The following is a 27,798-nucleotide window of genomic DNA, read 5'->3' on the forward strand; positions in this document are numbered from 1 at the left end:
CAAATGTAGAATGTTGAAGTCAAACATATTAGAAATATAGATTAGAATATATGACCTTAAAGATTCCATCGCCTCATCCCTCTGCCTCATCCACAAACATTGTCATCTTTACATAGACATATACATGAGAATTGAGAAAACACGCACAAATTGTGTATATCTGTAGATTATACATTGAAATGTAATGTATCTTTTAACTTTTCCCTTAAAATTATGAAAATATATATGATGACAACCATGGAATGATAACATTAGACATAAGATTTCTGGTTGCCTATTAGTGAAATGTCATATCAATGTCATTTATCAGCTGAGCATGAGCAATGAGTCAATTGTCTAAATAAAAATTGTTGAGTGGAAAGGTTTTATGGAATTAATTTTATAACGGTATTAAAATCGTAAAATTTAAAACATAATTCAGAAATGGCTGATCCTAAATATGCTGATTTGCCTGGGATAGTAAGTTGCTCGATATAACGTTAAAAACCATTGTTAATTTACATTTTTAAGGCCCAGGATGAACCTGATGTTTACGAAACTAGCGATCTACCAGAGTCCGAACAAGCAGATAATTTTTACGAAACTGAAAATGATCCAGTGGAAAGGATTCATTTATCTTCAGCGGAGGCGTACAGTAAGTTTAAAGGGAAATTCTTAAATGCCACCAACGTGGATTTCTCTGAAAGGGTCAGTAAACACATAAGAACAGGTTACGATGCTACAAGTGGCAACTGGGATTTGGCTGGACAGGGTAATTAGTTTATTTAAAATATTTATGTAGAATAAAGGTGGAATATTTACTTTAGGTCAACAAGAGACTCCTATACAAAAGTATCAGAGACTTCAGTGTGAGATGAAAGAACTTTTGGAGGAAGTAAATAACTTAAGCAAAGATAAAAGTGATGCCACTCAAGATTGTTTAGTACCGACAGAACAAGTAGAGCAATCACTAAAATTGTTAGCTGATCTGAAATTAGAGGAATCTCTAGGAGAAGAAATAGTATCTAAAATAACAGATCCCGAAGGAGCACAAATTAAGTAATGGTTTTGTCATAATGTTTTATTCTAGTTGTAAACCATATCAATGTATGTAATTATTGTTTTGTAATTTTATAGAAAATTATTAGCCCAATTGGAGCAGTTTAAGCAAAACATCAGTGGAAAAGAAGGAACTAAACCCAAAAACATTGATGATGGTATAGTTTATCAATTTAAATATAGACCAGAACATGCAAAATTACAGCAGACTGCTAGGATATCTGAGCTGGAGAGCAGGTTACATAGATTGGAGTCTGTTCTTGGCTCTTCTAGTGATAAATTGTCCCGTCTCACAGTTGCTACTAATAAAGGTAGTTGTGTTTTTTATAGATACGTTTTGTATATATTGTATAACTTTTAGAAAGCTTATTAGAAGCAGCACAATATTTAAGTGCTACTGCCAGCCTCTTGGATTCTTCTCAGTTGGATCATATAGAAGGAAGATTATCAGCTTTAGCTCAGAAGTTAGAGTCAATTAGTCAGAAAAAGAAGGAAATACAGCAGGATGAAGAAAAGGACAAAATGGTAAAAATAGTTTTATAGTAAATTTGATTATTCAAAATATTTAAATTTGTGATCGTAGATACTGGAATTATACGAGCTTGTAAAGGATAGTGAAAATATTACTAAATTACTACCCCAAACAATTCAAAGATTAAAAGCCCTCGAAGCCTTACACAATAAAGGTATACATTAATAATAAATTATTAATAAAAAAAAATTAAGTTGTTGTGTGTTTTCATCCTTTTTTCATCAATTAAAATTTGTCATTCTAGCAACCGATTTTACAAAAACACTGGCACAAATCGAAGTAATCCAGTCAGAAATACAAGGCAACGTGCAAAACAATAAAACTCTGTTACAAGGTGTTCAAGAAAGTTTTGCCATAAATCTAAATGAGATCAATCAAACTGTTATTAGTTTAGATTCCAGAATCAAAGCTTTGAAGAAAAAGTAAATACGCTTAAATCCTCTATTTTATTAATTAAACTTTAGTATTTAATTGAATTTTTATTTATTAATTATATTAAAATGCACATTTATAAAATGTTTAACAAATATGTGTTAACACTTTTCATATTGTGATTCTTTTTCTATGCTTACAAAATAAAGTATGACCTGCAATAAAAATACAGAGAATTATGAGTTTTTTTTATTGAATCTAAGTTATACAGGGTCCGGCAATAGTGCGTCGGGCAACTGTAGGTCCTAAAATAAAAAATTTAAGAATTTTGTTGTGCTATAGGGTGGCTCAGAAAAGTGTGTGTGGACTGGGATGCTTTTTTTTTTAATGGAACATCCTGTATATTGTTTCATTTTTGGCTTCCTTTCAGGCACTTTACATAATCCTAAGATATGAGTACCTAAATATATTTCGATAATTTCAGAGATATCAATAAATAAATAAATAATATATATTTTTCAACTTTCCTTAAAAAAATTATTACAATTACAAGAACTGTCCTGAAATCAAAACTATATTAGGTATTTACTTTAGATGGTCTATACTTACTTTGCCATAAATATCGTAATCTTAAAATATACAGGGTGTTCAAAATTCTACACCAAAATTTCTAAAATATAAAATAATTTTTCTTTGTTTTTTTTTAATGGAACACCCTGTTTATTATTTTTTAATTAGATGGAGCGTTAAAAAATGGCCATTTTTTGTATTTAAAGTAGTTCAAAATTTTTAATGTTTTCGCAGATATACTGCCAAACTATTAAAAAAAGTATTATTTCATATGGCTCTTTCAACGTTAAAATACAAGAGAAAAATAATTGATGACAGATAAAAATTCACTGTGGAAAATGCCATATGAAATATAAAATTGTGAATATCTGCGCAACCGTAAAGTTTTTTAAAAATTTTAAATGCAAAAAATATTCATTTTTTAATTCTCCATCTACCGAAAAAATAATATACATGGTGTTCCATTTAAAAAAAAATCATCCCTATCCATTCACACTTAATTTTCCTGAAATACATCCTAATACATACTACTTTAGATCAGCATTTAAACAAAATTCCTAAGATTTTTACTTTAGGAGCTACAGACGCCCGACGCACTGTTGCCAGATTCTGTATGTAGAAATTAGAAATGTAGTGGAATGTTACTGAAATAAATTAATTGCGTGTGATCTGAAATGTAGCTAAATCTGTAGCACATCCCGGACAAGTGTGTAAAATATCATGTATGAAAATATCACAATCTATGCAAAATATTTTCTTGCAACTTGGACACTCATAAATCTGTTTATCTTGATCTCCAAATGGTTTTTGACAGGCGTAACAAAATCTGTTCTGATTTGATACTGCCAATTCAGTATAATTGGCAGCTGGAAACAAATGATGGTACGATCTGGCCAAGTGCGGTGCTGACACCAATGTCAAACCGCAAGCTCTACATTCGACAGGTAGTTCACAATATTTGCTCAAACATTGAGGACAGTAATAGCCCCCTGTGGTCAATTTACTGCCTTCCTCAATGCTATCTACGTGACTAAAAATAAATTTTTTTGAAGTTGATTTTTTTTAAATTATTAGGTTTTTATTTCTCACCACATACACATTGTTAGGGGTTCATCAGTACCTTCAGTATTCATTTGGTGTGGGAATCCCATTTTAATTAAACTGGATTCAAGTGCAACAGCAGCTGGAGGCGGTTCAACTTGTTGATACAACAGATCTTTAAAATGGCAATCGTCTAAAATAACACTGTATGTTCCTTTGGTTTCATTTGCCAATTGCCTACATACATGGACTTCCGCAGCTAAGCCAATAATTGAACATCTAATACCTTCTTGTTTTAATTTCTAAATGTTATAACTGATATAAATATATATCAAAGAAAAATGAAAATCTCCAATTTTAACTTACAGTAATAGTTGTATTAATATCACCTGGATCACAGGTAGTAAGACTTCCTAAAATAATTAGTATCTCCCGGCTTGCATGTGCTGGTAGTAATTTTAAAGAAGATATAGCAACTTCCAGTCCATTTTGTAGAGATGGTTCCCCAACTAAATTGGTTTTTGATAATGACTGTAAATATTTAATATGCTTGCGAAAATTTCCAGCAAGTTCACTAACTTTATCAGCTCTTTTGTTCTGCATTAGTATTATCCCTAATTGACTTATAGGGTTTTGATCAAAAAACTCTTCAATAAATCCTTCTAATATCTAGAAAAAAGCATTTTTGGTTAATTTTGCGAATAGTTCCTGGTGCAGTTTATAAATTACTTTTAATGTACAAATCATTCGAGTTGGTTTTAGATCCTGACTGGACATAGATTCTGAACAATCGAGAAGTAAATACAAATGTCTCATCATACCCAGTTTCTGACTACTTTGTTTTTGAGCCTGTCTTTTTCTTTTTGCTCTTAAAATTATATCTGCTACGGAGGCTTCCAAAAACCCTTCATCGTCTTCTTTGATTGCTTCCCTAAGTTATAAAATACATAAATATATTATCCTTGTTTATATATCATCCATAATCAAGGATATTGAACGGAAATAACAAATAAAACATACCAAGTCTTCTCATAACCCGTCTCCCAGCGGTATTCTTTAGGATCATCATCATCATTCATGATTTATTTATGACTTAATGAGTTTGTATGCTTAAAAAGATATTGTAGGTATTTTAATTATGAAAGTTATAAACAAAATCTTCAAACTAGTTCAAACAAAAGTCAAAACTGAACCTCACTTCGGCCTTTTAATTTAGTCCCCACAGAGTGTATTTCTGTTTTGTGTGTTAAAATACTTTATTTGTTTATCTATGGCCTGAGGGTTTTCGCGTTTTTATGTTCTTTTTTTATATTTTGTGTTAATTTGGTAACAACAGTAAAAAAAACATAACAAGAACAAAAGAAAATTACATATCTTTTACTTCGCATTGTATAAAATCATTTTTAAAACTTAAAAATTAGTGTATTCTATTTTTTATTTTTTTAAACCCATCCCTGATTTACACCCATCCAGATCATATATAATATCACCCCTTAATTACGAAAAGTATATGATCTAGGCTTTAAGTTCTTCACCACAGATGTCTCTAATTAAACTTCAAACAACATAATGGACGGTTTTTTCTGTGTGTCAGCTGTTTGCAAACTCAAACAATTTCGGTGCGTTTCAAAGATTTCCCAACGTTTATTTTTTACCGGTGAAATAAACATGAGTTGGCAAGTAGAAAAGGAGAAATATTTAGCGTTGAGCGGAGCAGAAAAAAGGAGTAATTGTGTTACACTGCAAGATATTCCTACTTGGAAGGATTATGCTCAAAAGGCCAATTTACCGGCAGCTATCGATGTTGCTCATGGAACGGTTATTAATAATGGTTTAAACAAGTCCTTAGCCGAGAAAATATCTGTATTTGCGGGCGACATAACACATCTAGCAGTATACAAATTGAACAAAATTAATTATTAGTATTTACACATTTGTTTTAGGTTGATGCGATAGTAAATGCTGCAAATAAATCACTTCTTGGTGGTGGCGGCGTAGACGGTTCAATACATCGTGGTGCTGGAAAACTTCTAAAGGAAGAATGTAAAACTTTGGGTGGGTGTGAAACTGGCGAGGCCAAAATTACTGGTGCCTATAAACTGCCTTCAAAATGTGAGTTAAATTACTAGTGAAAATGAAAGACGGAGCCAAAGTCTGCCTAGCAAATGAAGGGATGATTATATCGTTTTATTTCTAGATGTAATTCATACTGTTGGGCCAGTAGGAGAGAAGCCAGGACTGCTCAAGAACTGTTATGATAACAGTTTAAAATTGGCAATGCAGAACAATCTTAGATCAGTAGCTTTTCCATGCATTTCGACTGGAATATATGGCTACCCTAATGAATCTGCTGCCCACGTTGCAGCTTCAACTATTCGAACACATTTAGAAAAAAATGCAGATCATTTTGATAGAATCATATTCTGTCTCTTTTTAGATATTGATAAGAAAATTTATGATGGTATTTTACAGTCCTACTTTCCTCTTGGTTAAAAATATGTAACAAATTGAATATTTATAATGGGCACTTAATTTAGTAATTTAATATTCTTATTACTAATTTTGTATAGTTTTGTTGATTTTTTAAATAAAATATTTATATTTATTTTAAACCTGTTTTATTTTTTTCGTCAGGATTAATTACTATACAAAATGAATAAAAAAAACTACTAGTTATAAACACCACGGAATATTTTTATTTGTACCTAGTTACACAATTTGTTATATTTATTTATTTTACAGTATATTAATTTGATATTATTCAGTATATTTAGATATAAATATCTAACAGAGTTTTTGAGGAAAGGGCCGGTCTTCGGACTTGGCCTCAAGCCTGAAGGTTGGGTCTTTGCGTGTACGGGCAGCTATAAAGTTGCTAGAGTGCTATGATGTGTCCTTCATCGTGTCCTTGATAAAATAACTTAATATGACGTTTTATTGGTTGCCTAAGTCGACATATGTAGAAAGCATGAAACAGACATAATGTCGGCTTTTTTTAAATAATTTGATTATATTTGATAACCAAAATTGTTTTTATTTATGTTTTATTGCTTATATTTGATCACACCCCTTATTTTAAAAATAGGTTTGAAAAATACAATATGTAAAAAAGTAAAGTATTTTAAGTTAATAATGCCTATTTTTTGCTGCTAGAACTAGAACTAATCTGAAATGGGCATATTTTGTTTACGGAGTGTTTTCTAATGCTCTGACTATTTTAAGCAATTATAAGGAAACTAAAAGAAAAAAAATGTAAAAAAATGTGTATCGATAAATTAAAATATATCGATATATCGTTGCCACCTCTAATCTCAAATCTCTCTTCTTTTTGACATTTTTGACCTTTCATTTCTTGTTGACGTTTGCACACGGAAAGCGCATGTCTTTCTAATAGACAAATTTAAGGAGTGGGAGAAAAGTGAAGTGTTGAAAGAAGTTGTGAGGCTTTTCTTTTCACCATTTAAAAATTCTTAATTACCAACTTTGCTTAATTAAATCATATTTATTATTAGTATATAAGTGATTAGTGGTTGGTGGTGAAGTACATTACGATGGCATCAGACGAAGAAGTCGAGGAATCTTTCGCCGGTAAGTTTGTTTTGATACTAGCGTTAGGTGCTATTAAATACATGCTTTTTTTATGCATAATTTTCGTGAATTTATGTATAATTCTGATGTTATTGAAGATCACGATAAACGTGATGTGACCTAAAGTCCTATTCAGTGTTTCTCTTCTCATTTCGGTAAAAACATTGCATAATTATTATCTTTGAATCAATTATAAAAACGGGGCGAGGGGAGGTAAGTTTTCATTATTTTTGTGACAGCGCGGGCATACCCTGACCCTTAACAAAATGGAGGCCATCAAACAAAGAGATTGGCAGATTGCAAATAATTATATTTTTATTTATTTTTGTCGATTTGGCTTTGTGGGGTTAGAAATTCTTAGATTTTCTAGCAAAATGACATTTAGATGACACTGACCGGTGTCCGCAGACTGACCATAATCTTATTAATTTCTAAATTATTAATGAAATACATCATATACATGTATAAAATAAAATATTCAGGACCATCTTTCATTGATTTTCTACTTATCAGTATTTTATTTCAACTTTAAAAAGGGTTGATATAAATCAAACTAGGGATCAACAGAACTGTCTCATATTGAGATTCACAAAATTCATCTAAAATGTATTTAATATTTAAGTAGTGTATGCTTTAAATGACTAAATTTTACCTAAATAGGCACATTAGAAATAAAGAAAGATTGGAAACTCTAAATAGAAAGAAAATGTTAGCTATAGTCGGTCCAACGACACGGGGAAGATTTCGACAGACGACATTTAAAAATTGACAGAAAATACAATTTCCTGTGAATTAAAATGTCAGACAACTGTCACTGTCAGTGGTCCTCGTTGGACAGGCTATATAGATAGTCCCTGTCAAAAAGATGACGGTACATGTTTCTAATTCATTCAGTTATTTAGAATTAATGTAAGTAGTTTTAATCACAGTTTTTGGTTCCTTAATGTAGGAGGTGAAGAAGATGCAGCTGAAGAAACTGCTGGGGATGTCGGTGAAAACGAAGAGGGTTCTGATGAAGGTGCTCTTAAAGGAGGGGTTAGTATAATATACATATATCACATAATATACCTGTATCTTTGTGTGTATAAAAAGGTGAATGAGAGTCAGTAACTCCTAACCACTTTGCCTCGGCACTTTTGTGTGCTGCCAGTGTTGCCAACAATCTGAAATAAAATTTCCCACGAAGACGGTTAAAATTCCCGATTTTTCTAAGCATTCTCACGAATTATTGAAAATTAATTATTCAGGGTTATTTACATACCCTGTATATTATTACCTTTTTAGATTCTAGAATTAAAATAAAGGTAAATTTAATTATTAAGGTTTACCGCACTTTAATCTTACCGTTTTTGAAATATTTACGATTTTGTGAAAATACAGTAATAATTATTGTAATGCTTTATTTCTTAAATTTCATTTTTTTCTGTTTTTAAAACCAAAAACATAGTGTACTGAAGTTTTTCTATTTACTAAATTTTGTGTTGCACTAATAAAAATTATACTACCTTATGCAGAGTGCCTAAAAATTTATTTTAAATAATTACTAGTTTTAAACGACAATAACTTGTTTAATTTAAAGGGAACACCCTGTATATTTTACGAGAATCAGATGCACAATTTAATAACCTATCAAATTGTATTATGTCATTTTTTTCCTATCTCTTCAAGTTTTCGTAGAAAAAGCATTTTTTTTTAATTTTACCAATATGAGTACGTATTATTCAAAATACTTTTTTGCGAGTAATACATGAACTTTAGAATTTCCAACGAATATGGCGTTTTAGGTTAAAATTTTCGTTTGCCCTCTGGATCTCCAAATTTCCTACAAATCGGGAAATTTCCCAAGAGTTGGCATCACTGTGTGCCGCCAAGTTTCAAAGTCAAATCTATTTTTCCCAGGCTCCTTGATTAAAAATTAGTGGTTTTATCACAGCCATGGCAGCTAGAGATGCTATTTACTAAATTTTGTGTTGCGATAATAAAAATAATACTATCTTATACAGAGTGTCTAAAAATTTATTTTAAATAATTACCAGTTTTAAACGGCAATAACTTGTTTAGTTTATATTGAACACTTATATTTTACGGGAGCCAGGTGCACAATTTAATTGTCTATCAAATTGTATTATGTTATTCTTTACCTATAGCCTAAGAGCTGACGACATATTCAGAGAACATATTTTAGGCAAGCTAGAATAACTAAAAATGTATGGTTTATTAACTGGTGAACCCAGAATCCTAAGTCGGGCAGAGGGGTTGCGGATATTTCGCTACTGCGCAACCCATTACATTTGCAAAAAAGTAAATCCAAAAAACATCCTTTAGGCAACTTGAAATTTGTTTATTCTCAAATTTTAGCATCTATTTAACTCAGAAATAAGTATGCCAGACTTTTTTTTCGGGTTTAAAGTATAACCCGACCATCGCAAATATGTTTAATAATTATACCTAGAAAATATACTTTAGGCATTCTAAATTTTTTACAGCGTGTTTATTAGATAATATTAAAAAATATGTGTTAATTGCCAGACGAATTCAACGGGTTTTAATACTTGCCAGACGCGAATAAAGATTTTAAATGAGCGCGATAAGAAAGTCTTATGAGTATCTATAAGCGCGAGAAAGATAGTTTATTGAGACTCGTCGGCAGGAGACGCGGCTGACGTAACAGTATTTTGGAGTACTTAAAATGTTTATAAACACAATGTTTTTTCGGTTTTATTTCAATTATTTGCAGGCTTTTAATTCAGAGATTTTTGCAATTAAGTTACCATGTATAAATATATATGTATTTATAAACTAAATATTGATGTGCATAGTGTAAATAGTTTAGAATAATTACTGCAAATAAATATTTTAGTAACTATTAATTTTAAGGATATGTACCTACTAATAAATCACAATGGATAAAAAAAATTAAGTTGTGTAAAAAAAAATACACTAGTGACACAGATTAGGTATCCTATAAGTATACAGATAAAAATCTTGCCCCTAATTCGTGATACGAAAATTGTTTTTTATGACGATGTGCAAACGAGTCAAATTTCCTGTGCGCAAAAATAAACTCGCGTAAAATAACAATAAACAGCGTAATAGAGAGATATCGCTAAACCGAATAGCGTGCATGGACGTTAATAAGGCCAGGTGTTATTTCCTTTACGTGAGGTGGTATTAACTCTCTTCATTTATAGCATAGATTTATAGTTATCGGTCGGAAAGAATTCTGATCGCGTCGCCTCCGCTATTTAAACTTAACCTAACTTTGAATTTAAAACTTTGAAATTGTTTTGTTTACTAGGTATTTTAAAACTAAAGGGCTAAAGTGCTTATTTCCAGTGCTTTATTGTTCAACGTCTGCCTGTGGGTTTAGGGCAACAAGCAACAAATTCTCTTAGAAGGGCTAAGTCGTCATCTGCTGTAAACCTAAGACTCTTTATAGGTTCTTTAGTATTGGAAGAGGTGGAATCCATATTTTCGGCCATATTTATTTAATTAAAACTAATCCCAGCTACTTAAATATCAAATTACCTAATAAAACTAAAGCAATAATTCAAAACAATTCAAACATAACCTAAAATAAAAGATCTCCCCGGCCGGCTCCGGTTGTCAAATACCCGCACATGCCCATTTAAGCAATTTTTAAACGTTATCAGAGGTTATTTAGAAAGAGCGCTTGGTATAATTGATCGTTAAATTACGTCAGGCTGTAAGCGGTAACGTTATTAGCGGGTGTTGCGTTGACTCGCGCATATCGTAACATAATAAGGTACGCGTAAATACTGGATGACGCTATTCGGTTTTCCGATATCTCTCTAATAACTGTGCCGGTCAGGCGCTGTGCACAATTTTAGAGGCCATAAGTGGGCGTGCTATGTGCGCAAACTAGTCACCTAACTAGTGCCCGATTCCGAAAATTGGAACCACGAAAAACAATAAAGAAAAAACAAAGATTATAATCTGTATAATCTATGCTAGTGATAAAGTGATTATTTCTGAAGGCAGACTAGATTTTTAAAAGTGTGGCTTAACAACATGGCCAACAACATGGCCTAAAATTCAAATAAGTGGTTTTACCACAAAATGTATCCCCGACAAAAGGGTACCATACACAGTGCTACAGGAATTTTTCAGTTGTTATGAAGTAATAGACATTGAAATCCTCAAATACACTTTTTAAACTATCAACATCTTCATTCATCTTCAAATATAATATAGAAAACGCTTATTTTATAAGTTTTTAGTAAAACTGGAAGTGTGGAAAACAACGATCTGTATTTGGCGACCCTTTTTTTGTTATCTGACTTCTGTATTTTTCAGACTTTCATTATACATTATTTTGTTGACACATTTTTTTTAAAAAGTTAACTGTGACAAAAAAAAAGAATTAAAATAAAAGTTGTTTAAATTTTAGTTTTCTATTAATTTAAATTTGATTTTTTTTGTGAATCAATAATTTCACTATAATTTCTAAAGTAACAATTAAAATTATCAGATAATTGATTATGAATGTTAATATTGTAATCATGACGAAAATGTTTTTTTTAAACTCGACTTTGATGAAACAGATGATATAAACAGTGTAAAATACTGTTACGTCAGCCGCGTCTGCTGCCGACAGCGACGAGTCTCAATAAACTATCTTCCTCGCGCTTATAGATACTTATAAGACTTTTTCGTCGAGCTCATTTAAAATCTCTATTCGCGTCAGGCAAGTATTAAAAACCGTTGAATTCGTCTGGCAATTAACAAATATCTTTTAATATGATCTAATAAACACGCTGTAAAATTTTTAGAATGCCTAAAGTATATTTTCGAGGTTTAATAATTAAACATATTTGGGATGGTCGGGTTACACTTTAAATCCGAAAAAAAAGTCTGGCATACTTATTTCTGGATTAAATAGATGCTAAAATTTAAGAATAAACAAATTTCAACTTGCCTAAAGGATATATTTTGGATTTATTATTTTGCAAATATAAGGTGTTGCGCAGTAGCAAAATATCCGCAAACCTCCAGCCCGACCTCTGGGTTCACCAGTTCATAAACTTTAATTTTGTTGTTGTTTTAACTTGCCTAAAATATGTTCTCTAATATGTCGCCAGCTCTCCGGCTACTACCTCTTCAAGTTTTCATATAAAATTCGTTTTTTTATACCCATGGAATATTTTACCGATGCGAATATATATTCGAAATACTTTTTTGCGAGTAATACATGAACTTTAGAATTTCCCACGGATATAGCGTTTTGGGTTACAATTTTCCTTTTCCCTCTGGATCTTCAAATTTCCCACGAGTTGGCATCACTGTGTGCCGCCAAGTTTCAAATCAAATCTATTTTTCCAAGTCTCCTTGATTAAAAATGAGTGGTTTTATCCCAGCCATGATAGTCAAGAGCTAGCAACGTTTTCGAGAAAGTATTTTAAGACGTCTGGCTCTTTGATATATATTTTACTATGCTCTCTGGAACAGCATACGGCCTGTCTGGCTGCCGGTACCCATTGCGTTCACTACTGCGCATCGAAAGAAGATCCTATATTTTTTATTAATTTAGTCCTATAAATTCTAGTATTGGATATAAATCAAACATGTCTCCATAGCGCAGTGCGTAGAGTTTCCGACCACGAACCGAAGGTTCAGAGTTCAAATCCGGGTCAGGTCAAAGATTTTTTTATTTTATTTTCCTTTATATTCTGATAGTAAAGTATTAAAAAATAATTATTGTGTTTCAAAAACAAATATTTAATACTTTACTATCAGAATATAAACGAAAATAAAATAAAAAAGTCTTTGCCCTGACCCGGATTCGAACTCTGAATCATCGGTTCGTGGTCGGAAACTCTACGCACTGTGCTATGGAGACATGTTCGATTAATATTCAATACTAGAATTTTAAGGACTAATAAAAATATAGGATCTTCTTTCAATGCGCAGTAGAGAACGCAACGTTTACCAGTAGCCAGATGGGCCGAATGGTGTTCTAGAGAGCATAGTAAAAGATATATCAAAGAACCAGACGTCTTAAAATACTTGTTTTTCCGACGTTGCTAGCTCTCGTACTATGAACAGCTAGATTGAAATTTAAAATACTACTATTTTTTTAAGCAGAGATGTTGAAAGCTGACATATGGATATGTCATTTTATTTAGAATGTCATTTTCTACAAAACAAAGTAAAATATACTGAGTGTATCATTTAAAAATCAAAAGTTGTAGCCATTTCCGATGAAACGGGAAGTGACCGAAACTAATAATTGAATTTGTCAGTCACTTCTGATTTTTTATCATATACATACTTACCAAATTTTGCTATTTTATCTGGAAAAAAAAATTGCATATCATTGTTTCACAAAGAGACCTATCGATTAAAAATCTTATCAATATGGCGGCACTTCCGGAAATACCGGAAGTTGTCAGTAGCTTTCATATTTTAAATGGGTACCCCCTCTTTATTACATAAAAAAAATTTTCCTTACCTTTTTTTCTGCGCCATCTTACTTACATCTTATTATTATTAAATTATATTTTTTACGGTCTTTCTTTACCTTTAGGACGAAGATGACGATTATGAACCAGACGACCTCCGCAAAAAGAAAAAAGGAAAGAAGAGGAAGGGACGAGGAGAGGGCGAGGGTAGTAAAAGGGGTAGGAAGAAGAAAAAAAAGAAGAAGAACGAGAGTGGAGAGGTAACCATCATAAATATAGTCAGAACAAAAATAATGAATGTTATTTTTTACAGGAAAGCGAATTTGGGGAAGAGGACAATGGTGGCGAGTCCGATTACGCGTCCAGCAAGAAAGCTGGAAGACGGTCAAAGGGCTCCAAGCACGTGTCTTCTACGTCTGCCACACCTTCAGCAGAGAGCTCAAACACTGGAGGTAGGTTTACGCAGTTATACATAAGGTTCACCTTGAATTTTATTTCCTTATTTATAGATTTTTTCTATCTCTATGAGAGATGTTTTAATTAAAATATACGTTATTTTTACTTAAACTTTTAATGTGCTACATTATTTTTTTGGATACAGTTTGGAATTTTGACTCTCATTTAAAATATCCAAATCATTTAGTGTGTTTAGTGTGTTGAGAGGTGTAATAGTAGGGAGGCTCAAGCGGGGATTTTGGGGATTTACTCAAGCGCGGCAGACTCACATAAGTGGAGAGATCTTGCATGCTGTTCAGTACCCCCACCCAAGAACGATAAACTAATAGGATTGCTCATCCTCATAAGACGTACGTTCGCCTCTTCCCGCGCTTTAGCTGACAGTTGTGACGTCATTGTAGTCCTTGTCATGATAGTGTGTATTATTAGTTGCCTATGGTAAATTTATAAAAATAACAGCTGAGAAATTTTGAGTTAATTATTTTGCCAATTTTAAATGTGAAAAAGGCGTTTTTAAAGTTTTTAGAGCTATAGCTATAGAGTGTATAAATACATTCATTTTGTATTGTGGATTGTGGCAAAGTGCTTACTAAGTGCCTATGATATTGTTTATTACTTATTTTAAAGCAAAGTATGGAAGTACTCTAAAAAGAATGCCTGCAAAAGGTGATGCTGAGAACTGCTGTCCTTAAAAATGCATTATCCGAGTATTTAATACGATTTATACAGTTAATTTTCTATACTCCATACATATAAGGTGTTTAAATAAATAAACTAAATAATGAACGTTTCGCATCCGGCAACAAATAATGCACGTGTGTGTATTATTGGTTGCCGGAAATGGACTAATAGCCATGACAAGGACTACAATGACGTCACAAAGCGAGGAGTTTTCGCATGCACCTGGCAGACATTTTTGGCCGAATGAGCAGTCCTATTAGGTTAACTGTTCTTGACCCCCACGAGCCACCACACAAGAATATTTTATAGAGATGAGCAAAACTGCGATTGCGCTAAAATTCTTCTTTACTATAAAATTATTCAACAGACCATAAAATTACATTCGCAGCAATATCGCAATTTGCAACTCCTAAAAATTCAAACTCGCAGATATAAGGTTATCACGGTCCTAGTTTACAAAATCACAATCACAACAAAATCACAAATCGCAACTATAGTAATATTGGTTGCCTAAATTGAAACTTACAAATAGAAGAAATCGCAATCGAAGAGATCCTATGAGAGTCAATCGCAGTTCGTGATTGCAATTTTAAAATCGCTGCGATTGAATCGCAGTTTGCAATATTTTGCTCATCTCTAATATTTTATACAGGGTCGTGCGTGTAGGGCAGCTGATCAGGGTAGTAAAAAAAATTCGCAGTTACAAAATTGCAAAAAAGGTGACTTGGACATTCTTGAACGTGATTTTTTTTTTATTTTGAAGAAAATCGTTCAAGAATTACGGGAATAACATAATCTGCCGATTTCCATAAGCCGAAGTAACTAAAATCATCAATAAAGGCTCACATATAATATTTTTAGTAAAAATTGCAGATGCGAAATTTACTATTTTTTTTTAAGGTATGCCTACTACTGAAGAAGTGTGTTCTTCATTTGGTCTGACTGATGTGGATATTGAATACTCTGAGCAGGACATGCAAAACTTAACTTCATACAAATTGTTCCAGCAGCATGTTAGACCATTGCTGATGAAAGAAAATCCGAAGGTAACATTCACATTAAAATAATACTCAACACTACTAGTTACTTTAACCTTGCTTAACATTAAAAAAATGGGTTTTATTTTAGTTAAGTTGTAAAATTTGAAAATATTCAATTACATTTACATGCAATACTATTAGGTATTTTGAAACGCTGGTTCCAGATAGATAACCGAAATTAAGGGGCGTTAGACGATGCGAGTGGATGGACGGGTGACTGTCTGGAAACTGTAGTGCTCTTGCTTCATGGCAAGAGTGTAAAATCTATCGACACACACAGTTGGTACATGACTGGTCGAACATGACTGGACACCTTGGTCGAATGTTCTCTTCTTTAGATAAAGTGCTATTTTAGATTTGAATATGATTGAGTTTCTTCCATAAGTACTCCATGCTAACTTAATTTCTCTAGAATTAACTTGGCATTAGAAGAGAGAATTAACTTAATTCTTTCTGGTAGTAGAGATCCCGAGCTGTGTAGCCGTGGCATATAGCGCTTTATAGATAGATAGATGGTGGATGATCATATAAATCAGACTCTAGCATTTTAAATAAAATTTATTAAGAATGTTGGCACTGATTTTTAACTACAACAGGTACCGATGTCCAAACTAATGATGCTGGTCGCCGCAAAGTGGCGCGAATTCTCATTGATCAACCCGCATCTTCAGTCCGAGATTCAAGAAGCTGGACCTAGCGGCGCTACAGGTGGTGCAAGCAGTACCGCCTCTGATGATACTTATGCTAAACCAGCCAGAACTTCGAGGGCTTCCAAAGAGGCGGCCGCTAAAATCGTCGAGGCCGAAGCCGAGGACTTCGACGATGACGACGACGAAGAGGAGGACGAGAGAAGGTACTATTTTGCATTATTCTGTTTTATTTTTGTGCATGTTTCTATTATTAATTAGTACTTACTCACAAAATATGCAATATACCGGGTGTTTCTTAAAAGTGGCTCACCCCTATACCTTTTTTATTTTTTTCAGATAAAAAAACGAGATTTGGTAAGTTAGTATATGACATAGTAAATTAGGATTCATTGACGTATTCAATTGTTTTCGGTCACTTCCTGTCTCACCGGAAATGTCTACAACTTTTGATTTTTAAATGACATCCTAGGTATTTTTTCCTTTATTCAATAGAAAATGACAACTTGAAGAGAATGACATATCACATGTCAACTTTTGATATTTTCGCTTAAAAGAAAATCGTATTTTAAATTTCAATCTAGAGTTCCATGGCTATGTTAAAATTACTAATTTTTAATCAAGGAGCCTTGGAAAAATAGATTTGATGGTCTAATGTTTTTCGTGTCTTGTTCTGGCCGGTTAAAAGATGTCCAAATCTTATTTTTAATAAAATCTCGATATTTTCAAATGAAATGGAGGTGGAATAATTTCGTACCACACACTTCGTATTTCGAGTCAAATTGTCGTTATGAACCGCATGTTGCAATTTTAAATAATCCATATGCGAAAATGTCAAAAGTTGACATATGATTTTATTCTGTTCAGAGTGTGATTTTCTATTGAATAAAGTAAAAAAATACTGAGGGCGCCATTTAAAAATCAAAAAATGTAGTCATTTCCAGTGAAACAGGAAGGGAACCAAACCTAACCATTGAATACTTTAATCAATCCAAATTTATGTCATATACTAACATAATCAATCTGAAATTTTGAAAGTGTCACATTATTTATTTTTGCTTTCCTCTATTTTCCGTTACTCATCTCTTATTTCTCTTTATATCGTTTTGCTGTTTCTGCATTTTTTTAAGTTTTTGTCAAGTGCCAATGTTAAAATAGTCAATACTAATGTTTGTCTACTAAATTGTGTAAAAAATAGTTATTTTGAAACAAAAAGTTGAAATAAAATAATATTGAGGGTGAAATATTTTTTTATTGGATAAAATAAGAGATAATTTTTTTAATCACCTGAACGGATGGCGTTTGTGGATTTATCAGCTGTACTGTATATAAGTAGAATTTGATACTTTCATTTGGTTTGAAGGATTATTGTGGTAGGTAATTAATTATTAGATAGGTTTAGGATGATTTACTATTTTAACTACGTTAAACTTGTAAGTTACTTTAGTTTTAGTTTTTGTTTTATTTTTTTATCACAATAATCCTTCAAAACAAATTAAATGACTAGCAATCTTTATAATGTTTTATGAAACGTCTTGTAATAATTGCTTCTTTTGACAGTATTTAGAAACCTATTTTATTTTTTATTACATATTAATAGTTCTAAGGTAGTTAGTTGCTCTACTAATGAGAGTGCAGCTTGTCGACTTTCAGGGAAAAGAAAAAGCGCGGCCGCAAACCCGGCCCCAAAACGAAGAAGGCCTCCAAGGTTCCGACCCTGAAAATCAAGTTGGGTAAGAGGAAGAGAGGGAGTTCTGAAGAGGACGAGGGGAGTAATGGGGGATCCGAAAAGGATTCGGACGCTGAATTCGAACAGATGCTGCAAGATGCTGACGAACCCAAATCAAAGTCCAGGTTTGTAAAAACTATTGTATATTTTAATTTTAACTGAATTGCATAAAATGTTTAGTTCAAACATTATTTATAAATGCGTATATATCTTTGAATAAGAAGACTAAGGAAGGCGCATATCAAAAATCTTAGGTCCACCGCGATGGGCCTCAAATATGGCCGACTTAAATTCCGGTTTATCAGTGCCGTTCTAATTTTATTTAAAAAATGTAAAACTATGATGTAGGGTAGACGTGGGGTAGACTCAATATTTTTATTTTTATTTTACGTTGTGAATAAATGTTGGTAGTTATTAAAATTGTTATAAAAATATAAAATTCTAATAAAAATAGATAAGTTATAATAATTATTTATAACCATAAACATCCGATACGCTACTGAAGCAGGTAGAATTTTTTTTTAGAATTTAGAATGAGTGGGAGGGGGGTTAATCACTTCGACCTTACAGATCCATTGTGTCCCCCTTTCTTGAATCATAACTCATCATACAGTCCCAGGGCTTTGACAAAAGCCAGTATCTGGGACGGTTTTATAGAGGGTAGTTCTCCATCTCCAATATCAGTCGTACCAAAATTCATGGCACGAGTGGTTGTCGTCTCGCGCACTCAGTGATGAGGTGTACTGGTGTTTCCCCATCTTCCCCACAGAATCTGCATTCGCCGTTTCTTCTTAGTTTCAATCTACTGAGGTGTTCATTGAGGAGACAGTGTCCTGTTAAAACCCCATGACAATCCGAAGATTGTTCTTACTCAGACCCAGGAAGATCTGTGATTTTCTTGATCATAAGCCCTCAGAAACTTCTTCGAGTGTCTTAGACCGTTGCAAGATTTCCATTCCAGGTTGCGGATGGAATCTTCCAAGTTCTTGAGTTCCGCCTTGAGTTGGTTACCACTTGAAAAGCAGAACGGTTCTGGTCCAGTTAGTGGAGTGTTCGCTCCTTTCCTAGCTAGATTATTTGCTTTTTCATTGCCTTCTATCCCTTGGTGAGCAGGCACCCAGAATAGGAGGACTTTGTTTTCTTTGCCTAATTTATTCAGCTTCTAATGCATTCTTTGACCAATTTCGAATTGATTGATACTGAGTTGATCGCTTTTAACGCTGCTTGACTATCAGACAAGATGGCTATTTCTTGTTTCCGATAGTTCCTATCTAAGATAAGTTGTACGCATCTTTCGATAGAGTAGATTTCTGCCTGTAGGATACTAGGGTAAGTGCCCATTGGTTCGGAGTATTTAGCTCTCGGCCCAAACACTCCGATCCCTGTCCCGTATTGGTTTTGGAAGCATCAGTATACCAAGTTATGGTATGGTCTTTTAACTGCTGGGCAAGCGTTTCGCTCTTCCAATCCTTTTTATTGCTCAATACTACATGGAGATGTTTCTCAAAGTTGTACGTTCTTAGCATATCGTCCACTGGGAGTTGCAGGAGTGGTATTTCCTTTATGAGGGTGTTCCAAGCCCCTGATCTGACAATTCTCCCAGTACTAATTCCGTTAGTGACCATTCTAATCAATGTCGCATTGGCATATCTACCAATGACAATGTGCAGTGGTGTTAGATCTAGAATGACCTCCATTGCTGCTGTTGGACAGGTTCTCATGGCTCCTGTGATGCAAACGCATGCTAGTCTCTGGACTTTGCACAGGTTTAGCCTTACCGTCCGTTGCTCTAGTTTTGTGTACCAGGCAACTGCTCCATAAGTAATCATAGGTCTTACTATCATGGTATACATCCAGCGCAAAATGTTAGGGGAGCAGCCCCATCTATTTCCGGTCAGTCTTCTGCATATCATGAGAGCCTTTGTGGCTTTGCTGGTAGTGTTCTTAATATGCCTGTTCCACATGAGTTTACTGTCCAGGGTTATTCCCAGATATTTAAATTCCTGTTGCCTAAAATCTCTCGGGCTGATCGGGAAGTGATACATATTTTTAACGAACGGCTTTTAAGGTTTAAATTTACATTTGAGGCTTGCCTCAATACGGTCTTTTTACGCGCTACTACTCCATACATTTTATCTCTCTTCAACTAAAGGTTTTGCCTATGCTTTTTCTTTTCATTCTATAGATTTAAGATTCCAGTGAACGCTGTCGCTCCGTCAATGCGATATACCACAATACGCTAGACAAGGAAAGGCGAGAGGCAAACCTCTGCACATATACTTCTTAAAGAACAAATGAGATGGATATATATATCGTCGAGTTTGTCGCATATGGGAAAGGAAGCGCGTTTAAAGGAATACCATCGACGTAATTTATTGTAGAATGACGGATAAAAAATACAATTATTATTGATGCAAATAGGGAAAAAAATATAAAATTGTGATTAAAGATGTATCGATTAATACGTGTAATTCTTCAAAAATCATTGGTGAGGCACTGCAAATTCTAAAATTCTAAATTCTAAGAAGCAGGTAAGTCAAATTGACGTATCTAAATTCTTCGACGTCTAATCTTTGACAAGTACTAAATAAAAGCAAAAATGCAAGAAAAAATATATAATTAGTTAATTTAAGTAAATTTCTTAAATGGTCGGTTTAGTACACGTATATATATTATATAGTCACTTACTAGCGAAAAGTTGTTCCATTATTTCACTCGATTTTTACCGAGATCTACCGCACGCTACAGAACTAACTATTTTAGAGTCTTTTTCGATAAATCGCGATAGTGTCATTGTTAATTTAAGTTCTGCCACAATTTCCATCTAGATTTACTACCTTTATACAACTATCAGTAGTAGAATAAATAATAAATAACATAAAATAAGCTCCGTAAAGACTGACAAATCCACAAAATTTCAAATCAAATTCAAATGTATCAAATGAATCGTCAAACAGAACTGTCAAGGATCCCCACCCTAGAGTCCTTTTTCCGCCCACCATGCATGAATACATGGATAGCATTATGCTCCTTCCTTAGTCTTCTTATTCAAAGGTATATATAGAACATAGAACTACATGGTTCTGAACACTAAGGCAGAATTTGTTCTGGGAAAGTGGCTTTTAGCGTTGGTTTTGTTGGTTTATAAATACTTGGGAACCTCACCTTACCGTTTAGAATGCCGTTTATCTCTAGAAAATTTATTTCAAAAACACGTCAATCATTTAGCACACGTGTATTATATCCATTGATGTTCTGGGGATTCTAAAGGTGCGTATTCATTATCCGCACGAACGAACGAACGAACGTACGCTAGTGGTATGGACGGGGACCGCACGATAGGACCGCACGAGAAGACCGGAGGCATTTGTTGGCGAACGCCTTTGATGTACCGACTCGAAACGGATGGTCGAGCGAACGAACGAAAGAACGGCCGCATGCGTTCGGTCCCCGTCTAAATATACCGCACTTTCATTCGTTCGTTCGTTCGTTCGGATAATGAATACGCACCTTAACAACATGCGTTATCGTACGAAAAAACAGCAGTGAATTCGCAGTTGCAGTTAAAAAGTAGAAGTTAATAAAATATCACAGATAAGTTTACTGCGAAATCATGACAACAGCATAACCCTAACCTAAAAATTAACATTAACGGTATAATTCACGTTCACAGGTTAATTTCGCGGCGAATAAAAATCACGGTCACAAGTATACCTGTTAATGCAATTTCTCCTTTTAGCCGAACGCTAGAAAACACTATGACCAATCAGTGCGTTGACAGATGGATGAAAATTCACCTTTAACATTATAAAAAGTGGAACTTCAAATTGACAATGGCTATTGTGTTTTAATTTGTGTTTAAATAAAGAGAAACTGGGAGAGAATTCTATAATTAAAATGAAAATTATACTTTATAAGTGTTTTAGGAGTGATTCTTAAGAGAGTATATAAAATAGTTCAAATGTACCTTGGATTATCTCCTATAAAGGTTTGTTCCAACCAGCATTTCGGGATCGTTTCGAAATCGTACTCGAATCGGTTTTCTTGCACTTTGTTAGCATGCGCGGACTTCGAATAGTTTCGTGACGGTGTAAAAAGTATCAACGTTGAAACGCTTTGTGGATTGTTTTCGGCACTGTCAAAAGTGTCGAGCGTGCGTGTATCGATCGGTTTTTTGATTTTGTTTAGAATTTCATAACAGAACCCTATTATTTTTGTTTGCAATTTGCAATAATAATAATTATTAAGTTTGATTTTCATGCATCCGTTATCCGACGATACGTTGATACGATATTAATTTTATTGGTAGAATTTAAAGACTTTGATTGGTTCGAAAATAACGCAGTTTTTAAATTTATTGCATTTTCATGCCTCCGTTTATCGGATATACGTTGGCGTCATTTTATATTTTCGTTTCCATAACGATTTTGCTATTTTACTTATATTTTTATTAAGGTCAGTTTAAATTTGTCAAAAAAGTGTCAAAACGTCCGTTATTGTATGAACGGGTCCGTTGACGGGCTGAAGTAAAATATTTACGGATGAAAAGTGGCGCGAAAACACTATGACCAATCAGAGCACCGTCGGACCATCGGCATCGTATCAACCTTTGAATAAGAAGACTAAGGAAGGAGCATATCAAAAATCTTAGGTACACCGCGATGGGCCTCAAATATGGCCGACTTAAATTCCGGTTTATCAGTGTCGTTCTAATTTTATTTAAAAAATGTAAAACTATGATGTAGGGTAGACGTGGGGTAGACTCAATAATTTGTTGTTTTATTTTACGTTGTGAATAAATGTTGGTAGTTATTAAAATTGTTATAAAAATATATAATTCTAATAAAGATAGATAAGTTATAATAAGTATTTATTAACACAAACATCCGATACGCTACTGAAGCATGTAAGTCAAATTAACGTATCTAAATTCTTTGACATCTAATCTTTGACAAGTAATAAATAAAAGCTAAAATGCAAGAAAAATATATAATTTAGTTAATTTAAGTGAATTTCATAAATGATCGGTTTACTACACGTATGTATATTATATAGTCACTTACTAGCGAAAAGTTGTTCCATTATTTCACTCAATTTTTGCCGAGATCTATCGCACGCTACACAACCAACTATTTTAGAGTCTTTTTCGATAAATCGCGATAGTGTCACTGTTAATTTAAGTTCTGCCACAATTTCCATCTAGATTTACTACCTTTATACAACTATCAGTAGTAGAATATATAATAAATAACATAAAATAAGCTCCGTAAAGACTGACAAATCCACAAAATTTCAAATCAAATTCAAATGTGTCAAACGAATCGTCAAACAGAACTGTCAAGGATCCGCACCCTAGAGAGCTTTTATGGTGGCTTTTCCGCCCACCATGCATGAATACATGGATAGCATTATGCTCCTTCCTTAGTCTTCTTATTCAAAGGTATCAACGTATAACGGATGCATGAAAATCAAGCTTTATTTTTGAAATGGAGAATCAGATTCCAGTAATTGTTGGTAAGTGTTGTTTCAACTGTATACTCACTAACTCACTTACCTATCCTCTCTTTTATGATTCTGTTATGCCTAGTTTCCTGTTATTTCATTGCAGTGGTAGAATCTTTGAACATTATTTTATAAATAAAAAATTAATTAAAATTTCCGGACGATTTACTCCACACAAATTCACAAGCAAAAGTATAACGCATACGTATTCGAATTTGCAAAAAATAACCAAGACAGAAGCATCAGCCGGACGCCGGACCATAATTAGCTGTTAAAAATCGATAATCCCTGCCAATATGCTTTACTGCGCAAGTCAACCCAAACAGTTCTCAATTTGGACCATGTACCGAAATTATCGGTCTGAAATCGTAACTAAACGATCCCAAGGTAGGTTGGTACGCATATAGGATCGTCCGATAACCGTCAAATCTCGGTTGGAACACATTTGAATTTGAATTATTGCGCACGAGCGTGATCGTTCGGTGACGGTTCTGCGGCGGGTTGGAACAAACCTATAAACTAATTGTTTACTGTTTTAATTAACAATTTATAGGTACTGTATGGTAAAAAAGGCGTCCAGTTGGCACTAAAAATATTTTCAATATTGTTTTGTAACATAATTATAGTCTGTTCAGCGATGGAATTTATGATTTCGACAGACATAAAAAATGGGAGTATAAACACTACAGTGAACTTTTGAATTAAAGTGACAAACATATCTATCGCTGTCATATTGTTTTTGCGTGACAGACCGCAGATGATATTATATTATAACAAAAAATGCTTTAGAAATACCAAAAAACCGCAATAACAAAATTGATAGGAAAGATTTTTTTACACAGTAGTTACTTCAGAGATTTTAATTAGACTTTTATGCATAAATACCGTTTCCTAGATCGATTATTTCAATGTTTTTTTTTAAATTTTAGTGATAACAACGATGCGGGATCGTCAAAAGCGCCCTCTGAAGTTGCCGATGAAAATCAACCAAAACGAAAAGCTAAAACAAAGATTGGCGTTAAGACGAAGAGGAAAAAGAAAACAAAGCAGAAGGATGAAGAGCCTTACGAGGTAAATTGACATTTAAAAATGATATTTTATCAATTATTATTAATGTTTCTTAATTTTCTTTTTAGCATCAAGATTATTGCGAAGTTTGTCAACAGGGTGGCGAAATTATTCTTTGCGATACATGCCCTCGCGCATACCATTTGGTGTGTCTCGAGCCCGAACTCGATGAGGCTCCAGAAGGAAAATGGAGCTGTCCTCACTGTGAAAGTGAGGGGCCTGCTGATCAAGACGATGACGAACATCAGGTAATTTCAGATTAATATCGTTGATTGAAGAAACAAGAAGATGCGAAACCTTATGGGCGATTTCGTGGCTCAAAATGTGTCCGAGATGTAGATGGCGTTCCTGTCAGGGTGTCCGAGATTTAGTTGTTCTGCGCCGCTGCGCGCTGATGGTCGTTTACAGCGCAGCAGATAAAGAATGCTGTACCGTACTACTTTTAGTCAACAGAGTGGATGATTGCCGGAGACAGTGTTGCCAGAACTACGGATTAATCCGTAGATTTATGGATATTGGGTACAGTACGTTAATAATATGGATTTTCTATCACTAAACAATTTAATATAATATTATACGATTAAATAAAGAAGGGCGTCAGAGTTGACTTGGAAATGAAGATTGCATTTTATATATAAACTATTACGGTAAATGTCAATAATTGTAATTTCCAAGCCAACTAAACGAATTTTTTCGATCATACGAAATATTCAGTACCTATAAAATCATTTTATTTTTGTTGTTTATGTTTAACACGAATAAATGTTCAATACATAAACGCGGATTTTTCATCCGAAGATATTTTTGTCAAACATATTACAGATATTGCACATTTTAATATGGCAACACTGTCGCTTTCAGTTCCACGCCGTCTTCGATATGCCTTCGCTGGCCGAATTAGGGAAAATGAGTGTTTTATGCGTTGGCCGCAGAACGAGTGGTGGCTACCGTACAGCACTTGAGACTTAAGGGGAAATAAAACCAGCCTTGCCACGAATTCACCCATTAGGTTGCGTATCTTCTCAATTCTTTCAATCAACGCTATAACACTAAAACAGTACTCCATTTTTTCTTTAAACTTTTGGTTTTTGGATGTCTATCTACATAAATTTAATGAAACCTTTTAGGAATTTTGCCGTGTATGCAAGGACGGAGGCGAACTACTTTGTTGCGACTCTTGTCCTTCTGCTTATCACACTCATTGTCTAAACCCGCCTTTGACCGATGTACCGGATGGTGATTGGAAATGTCCTAGATGTAGCTGTCCGCCACTGAAAGGCAAAGTAGCTAAGATATTGACTTGGAGATGGGTTGACGTCGATGTTGTAACTAAGGATAAAGTAAGCATTTTTGTTTTCATTTTATATTTAAAAAGTTTTTTTTTAATTTTGTTTTTCGGTTTATTTTAATTTTGTCTCTTTCAGGGATAACTAAAAACGTGTTATTACACACAGATCATTGCTTAAAAAAGCTGAAAGTGTTTTAGAAGTGATATTCTTAATAGAATAAAAAGTAGTTCAAATGCACAATTTTAAGTTACGGTTGTAATGAAACGATTTATATTCAAAACATATATTTAATACAACATTATCTCGTTACTGCTGTACAGGGTGTCCCAGAAATAAGTGCAAGTATTTTAACTGGTGTATAGTTCAACCCCAGAAACACGCCTATGAGTTTTTTTTGCGAAAAAAAAATTTGAAAATTCAAAATTTTTTGGAATTTTTTTTAGTTTTTAGTTAAAAACATAATTTCTTGATAATATGGCAACATAGGTGTTAGGTTAGGTTAGGTTAGGTGATAAACAAAATCAGTTAGTATGTGATAAACAAAATCAATGTCAAACCACTATCAAAAAATCTTTATTTGTGACAGGTTTTGGCTATTCAGCCATCATCAGACCTTTGTCAAAAACCGCTGTTCGTTTAACTAATGCTATTACAATACACTTTACAATAAGAATTATTGTTATTATTATATTAATATTGCGATTATATTGATATATGAGGAGTTCAGAAGTGAACTGGATCAAGTCCTAGAAGATAATTATGGAGAAAATGAGTCAAAGTTTTTTAATGTTACTTAATTAAAATAAAACAAGCTGGAGAAGAAAACTTGGCACAATGCTTTATTATATTTTAAATTGTATAATTGCAAACTAAAGTAATTCAAAATATACTGTAGTAATTTTTCAGAATTTCAGTTTCTTTATATTTTTTTGGACTTGAACCATTTTATCTTTGAAAATGTTTGAAATTTTAGATATAAATTTGTTCATCGGTACATTCTCCTTCGTAATTAAGGGATTTCTTGACTTCACATTGCCTGTTAATAGTGTCTTCTTCGATTTTTTATAAATATTATGGTATATAGGCGGGATAAAGAGTGTGTGTTACGTTGCGTCTATATGAAATGATAAGATTTTTCTTCCTCGTGCAGTTTTATTCAGATCAACAACATGTCAGATATCTAAGTATTTGTAAGAACAGCAGCCTAACTTATTGATGTAATAATAGTGAAAATAATGATAAATACAAACTATACTTTCAGAATCGGTAGAATCAGACCTTTCAGATGGCTGATAAATCTGACTCGCTTGGTGTAAGTGGTTCAGACTTTGTTTCATTGTCGTCCGTTTTATCAAAAAAAAGATTTATTTTTAGTTCTAAACTTTAGCATGTGTGTTAAAATTACAGATAGCGTTAAATTTTATGGACTTGATCCAGTTCACTTCTGAAAGAAATCAACAGAATATTCAGAAACCAAACAAAAACAGGCTATAGCTGCTTAATCCGTGAGGTATGACTTCATTCATTTATCTACTGGAAAAAGCAATATTTTATAAACGTATAAAGACGATTATCTTAAAATAGGAAATTGGACTTGATTCATTTTAATTCTGACCACTCCATATAATAATATGCCAATATAAAAGCATTAGTCAAACAAACAGCGGTTTTTGATAAAGGTCTTGATGGCTGATTAGCCGAAACTAGTTTAGACTTTTTGATACTGGTTTGACTTTGATTTTGTGTATCACATTGTTTTGAATATAAATCGTTTCATTCCAACAGTGGTATAAAGAACTATAAATTCTAAACCGCTTTCTAAA

General features: G+C 33.4%; 4 protein-coding genes across 6 annotated transcripts in view; 3 read left to right on the forward strand and 1 right to left on the reverse strand.

Annotated features, from left to right (window-relative positions):
• The first annotated feature begins 319 nt into the window (after positions 1 to 319).
• Positions 320 to 2,181, forward strand: LOC115877989 (dynactin subunit 2). The gene is made up of 7 exons (XM_030894340.1): positions 320 to 459; positions 511 to 751; positions 807 to 1,038; positions 1,117 to 1,349; positions 1,400 to 1,563; positions 1,622 to 1,724; positions 1,815 to 2,181. The coding sequence occupies exons 1-7, from the start codon at positions 424 to 426 to the stop codon at positions 1,994 to 1,996; spliced, it is 1,191 nt and encodes a 396-aa protein (XP_030750200.1). The 5' UTR covers positions 320 to 423; the 3' UTR covers positions 1,997 to 2,181.
• Positions 2,182 to 2,950: 769 nt separating this feature from the next.
• Positions 2,951 to 4,752, reverse strand: LOC115877990 (general transcription factor IIH subunit 2). The gene is made up of 5 exons (XM_030894341.1): positions 4,574 to 4,752; positions 4,283 to 4,484; positions 3,920 to 4,222; positions 3,602 to 3,855; positions 2,951 to 3,542 (listed from the first exon to the last, which is right to left on the reverse strand). The coding sequence occupies exons 1-5, from the start codon at positions 4,630 to 4,632 to the stop codon at positions 3,167 to 3,169; spliced, it is 1,194 nt and encodes a 397-aa protein (XP_030750201.1). The 5' UTR covers positions 4,633 to 4,752; the 3' UTR covers positions 2,951 to 3,166.
• A 355-nt stretch (positions 4,753 to 5,107) lies between these two features.
• LOC115878036 (macro domain-containing protein CT2219-like) lies at positions 5,108 to 6,097 on the forward strand. The gene is made up of 3 exons (XM_030894393.1): positions 5,108 to 5,446; positions 5,497 to 5,665; positions 5,751 to 6,097. Exons 1-3 carry the CDS (start codon positions 5,123 to 5,125, stop codon positions 6,044 to 6,046), a joined length of 789 nt encoding a protein of 262 aa, XP_030750253.1. The 5' UTR covers positions 5,108 to 5,122; the 3' UTR covers positions 6,047 to 6,097.
• An 837-nt stretch (positions 6,098 to 6,934) lies between these two features.
• LOC115877991 (chromodomain-helicase-DNA-binding protein Mi-2 homolog) overlaps positions 6,935 to 27,798 on the forward strand; it is a 57,946-nt gene continuing 37,082 nt past the window's right edge. For 2 of the 3 annotated variants that reach the window (XM_030894342.1, XM_030894343.1), the window contains exons 1-10: positions 6,935 to 7,141; positions 8,091 to 8,176; positions 13,689 to 13,823; positions 13,877 to 14,015; positions 15,601 to 15,746; positions 16,337 to 16,593; positions 18,026 to 18,241; positions 24,548 to 24,689; positions 24,755 to 24,934; positions 25,814 to 26,026. In XM_030894342.1, coding sequence (XP_030750202.1) covers positions 7,105 to 7,141; positions 8,091 to 8,176; positions 13,689 to 13,823; positions 13,877 to 14,015; positions 15,601 to 15,746; positions 16,337 to 16,593; positions 18,026 to 18,241; positions 24,548 to 24,689; positions 24,755 to 24,934; positions 25,814 to 26,026 — 1,551 coding nt within the window. In that variant the 5' untranslated portion in view covers positions 6,935 to 7,104. The remainder of the gene's footprint in view (positions 7,142 to 8,090; positions 8,177 to 13,688; positions 13,824 to 13,876; positions 14,016 to 15,600; positions 15,747 to 16,336; positions 16,594 to 18,025; positions 18,242 to 24,547; positions 24,690 to 24,754; positions 24,935 to 25,813; positions 26,027 to 27,798) is intronic. The other variant, XM_030894344.1, reaches the window with a different exon arrangement.

This window comes from Sitophilus oryzae, unplaced genomic scaffold, assembly GCF_002938485.1.
Source record: "Sitophilus oryzae breed Bouriz unplaced genomic scaffold, Soryzae_2.0 scaffold_149_pilon_pilon, whole genome shotgun sequence".
NCBI lineage: Eukaryota > Metazoa > Arthropoda > Insecta > Coleoptera > Curculionidae > Sitophilus > Sitophilus oryzae.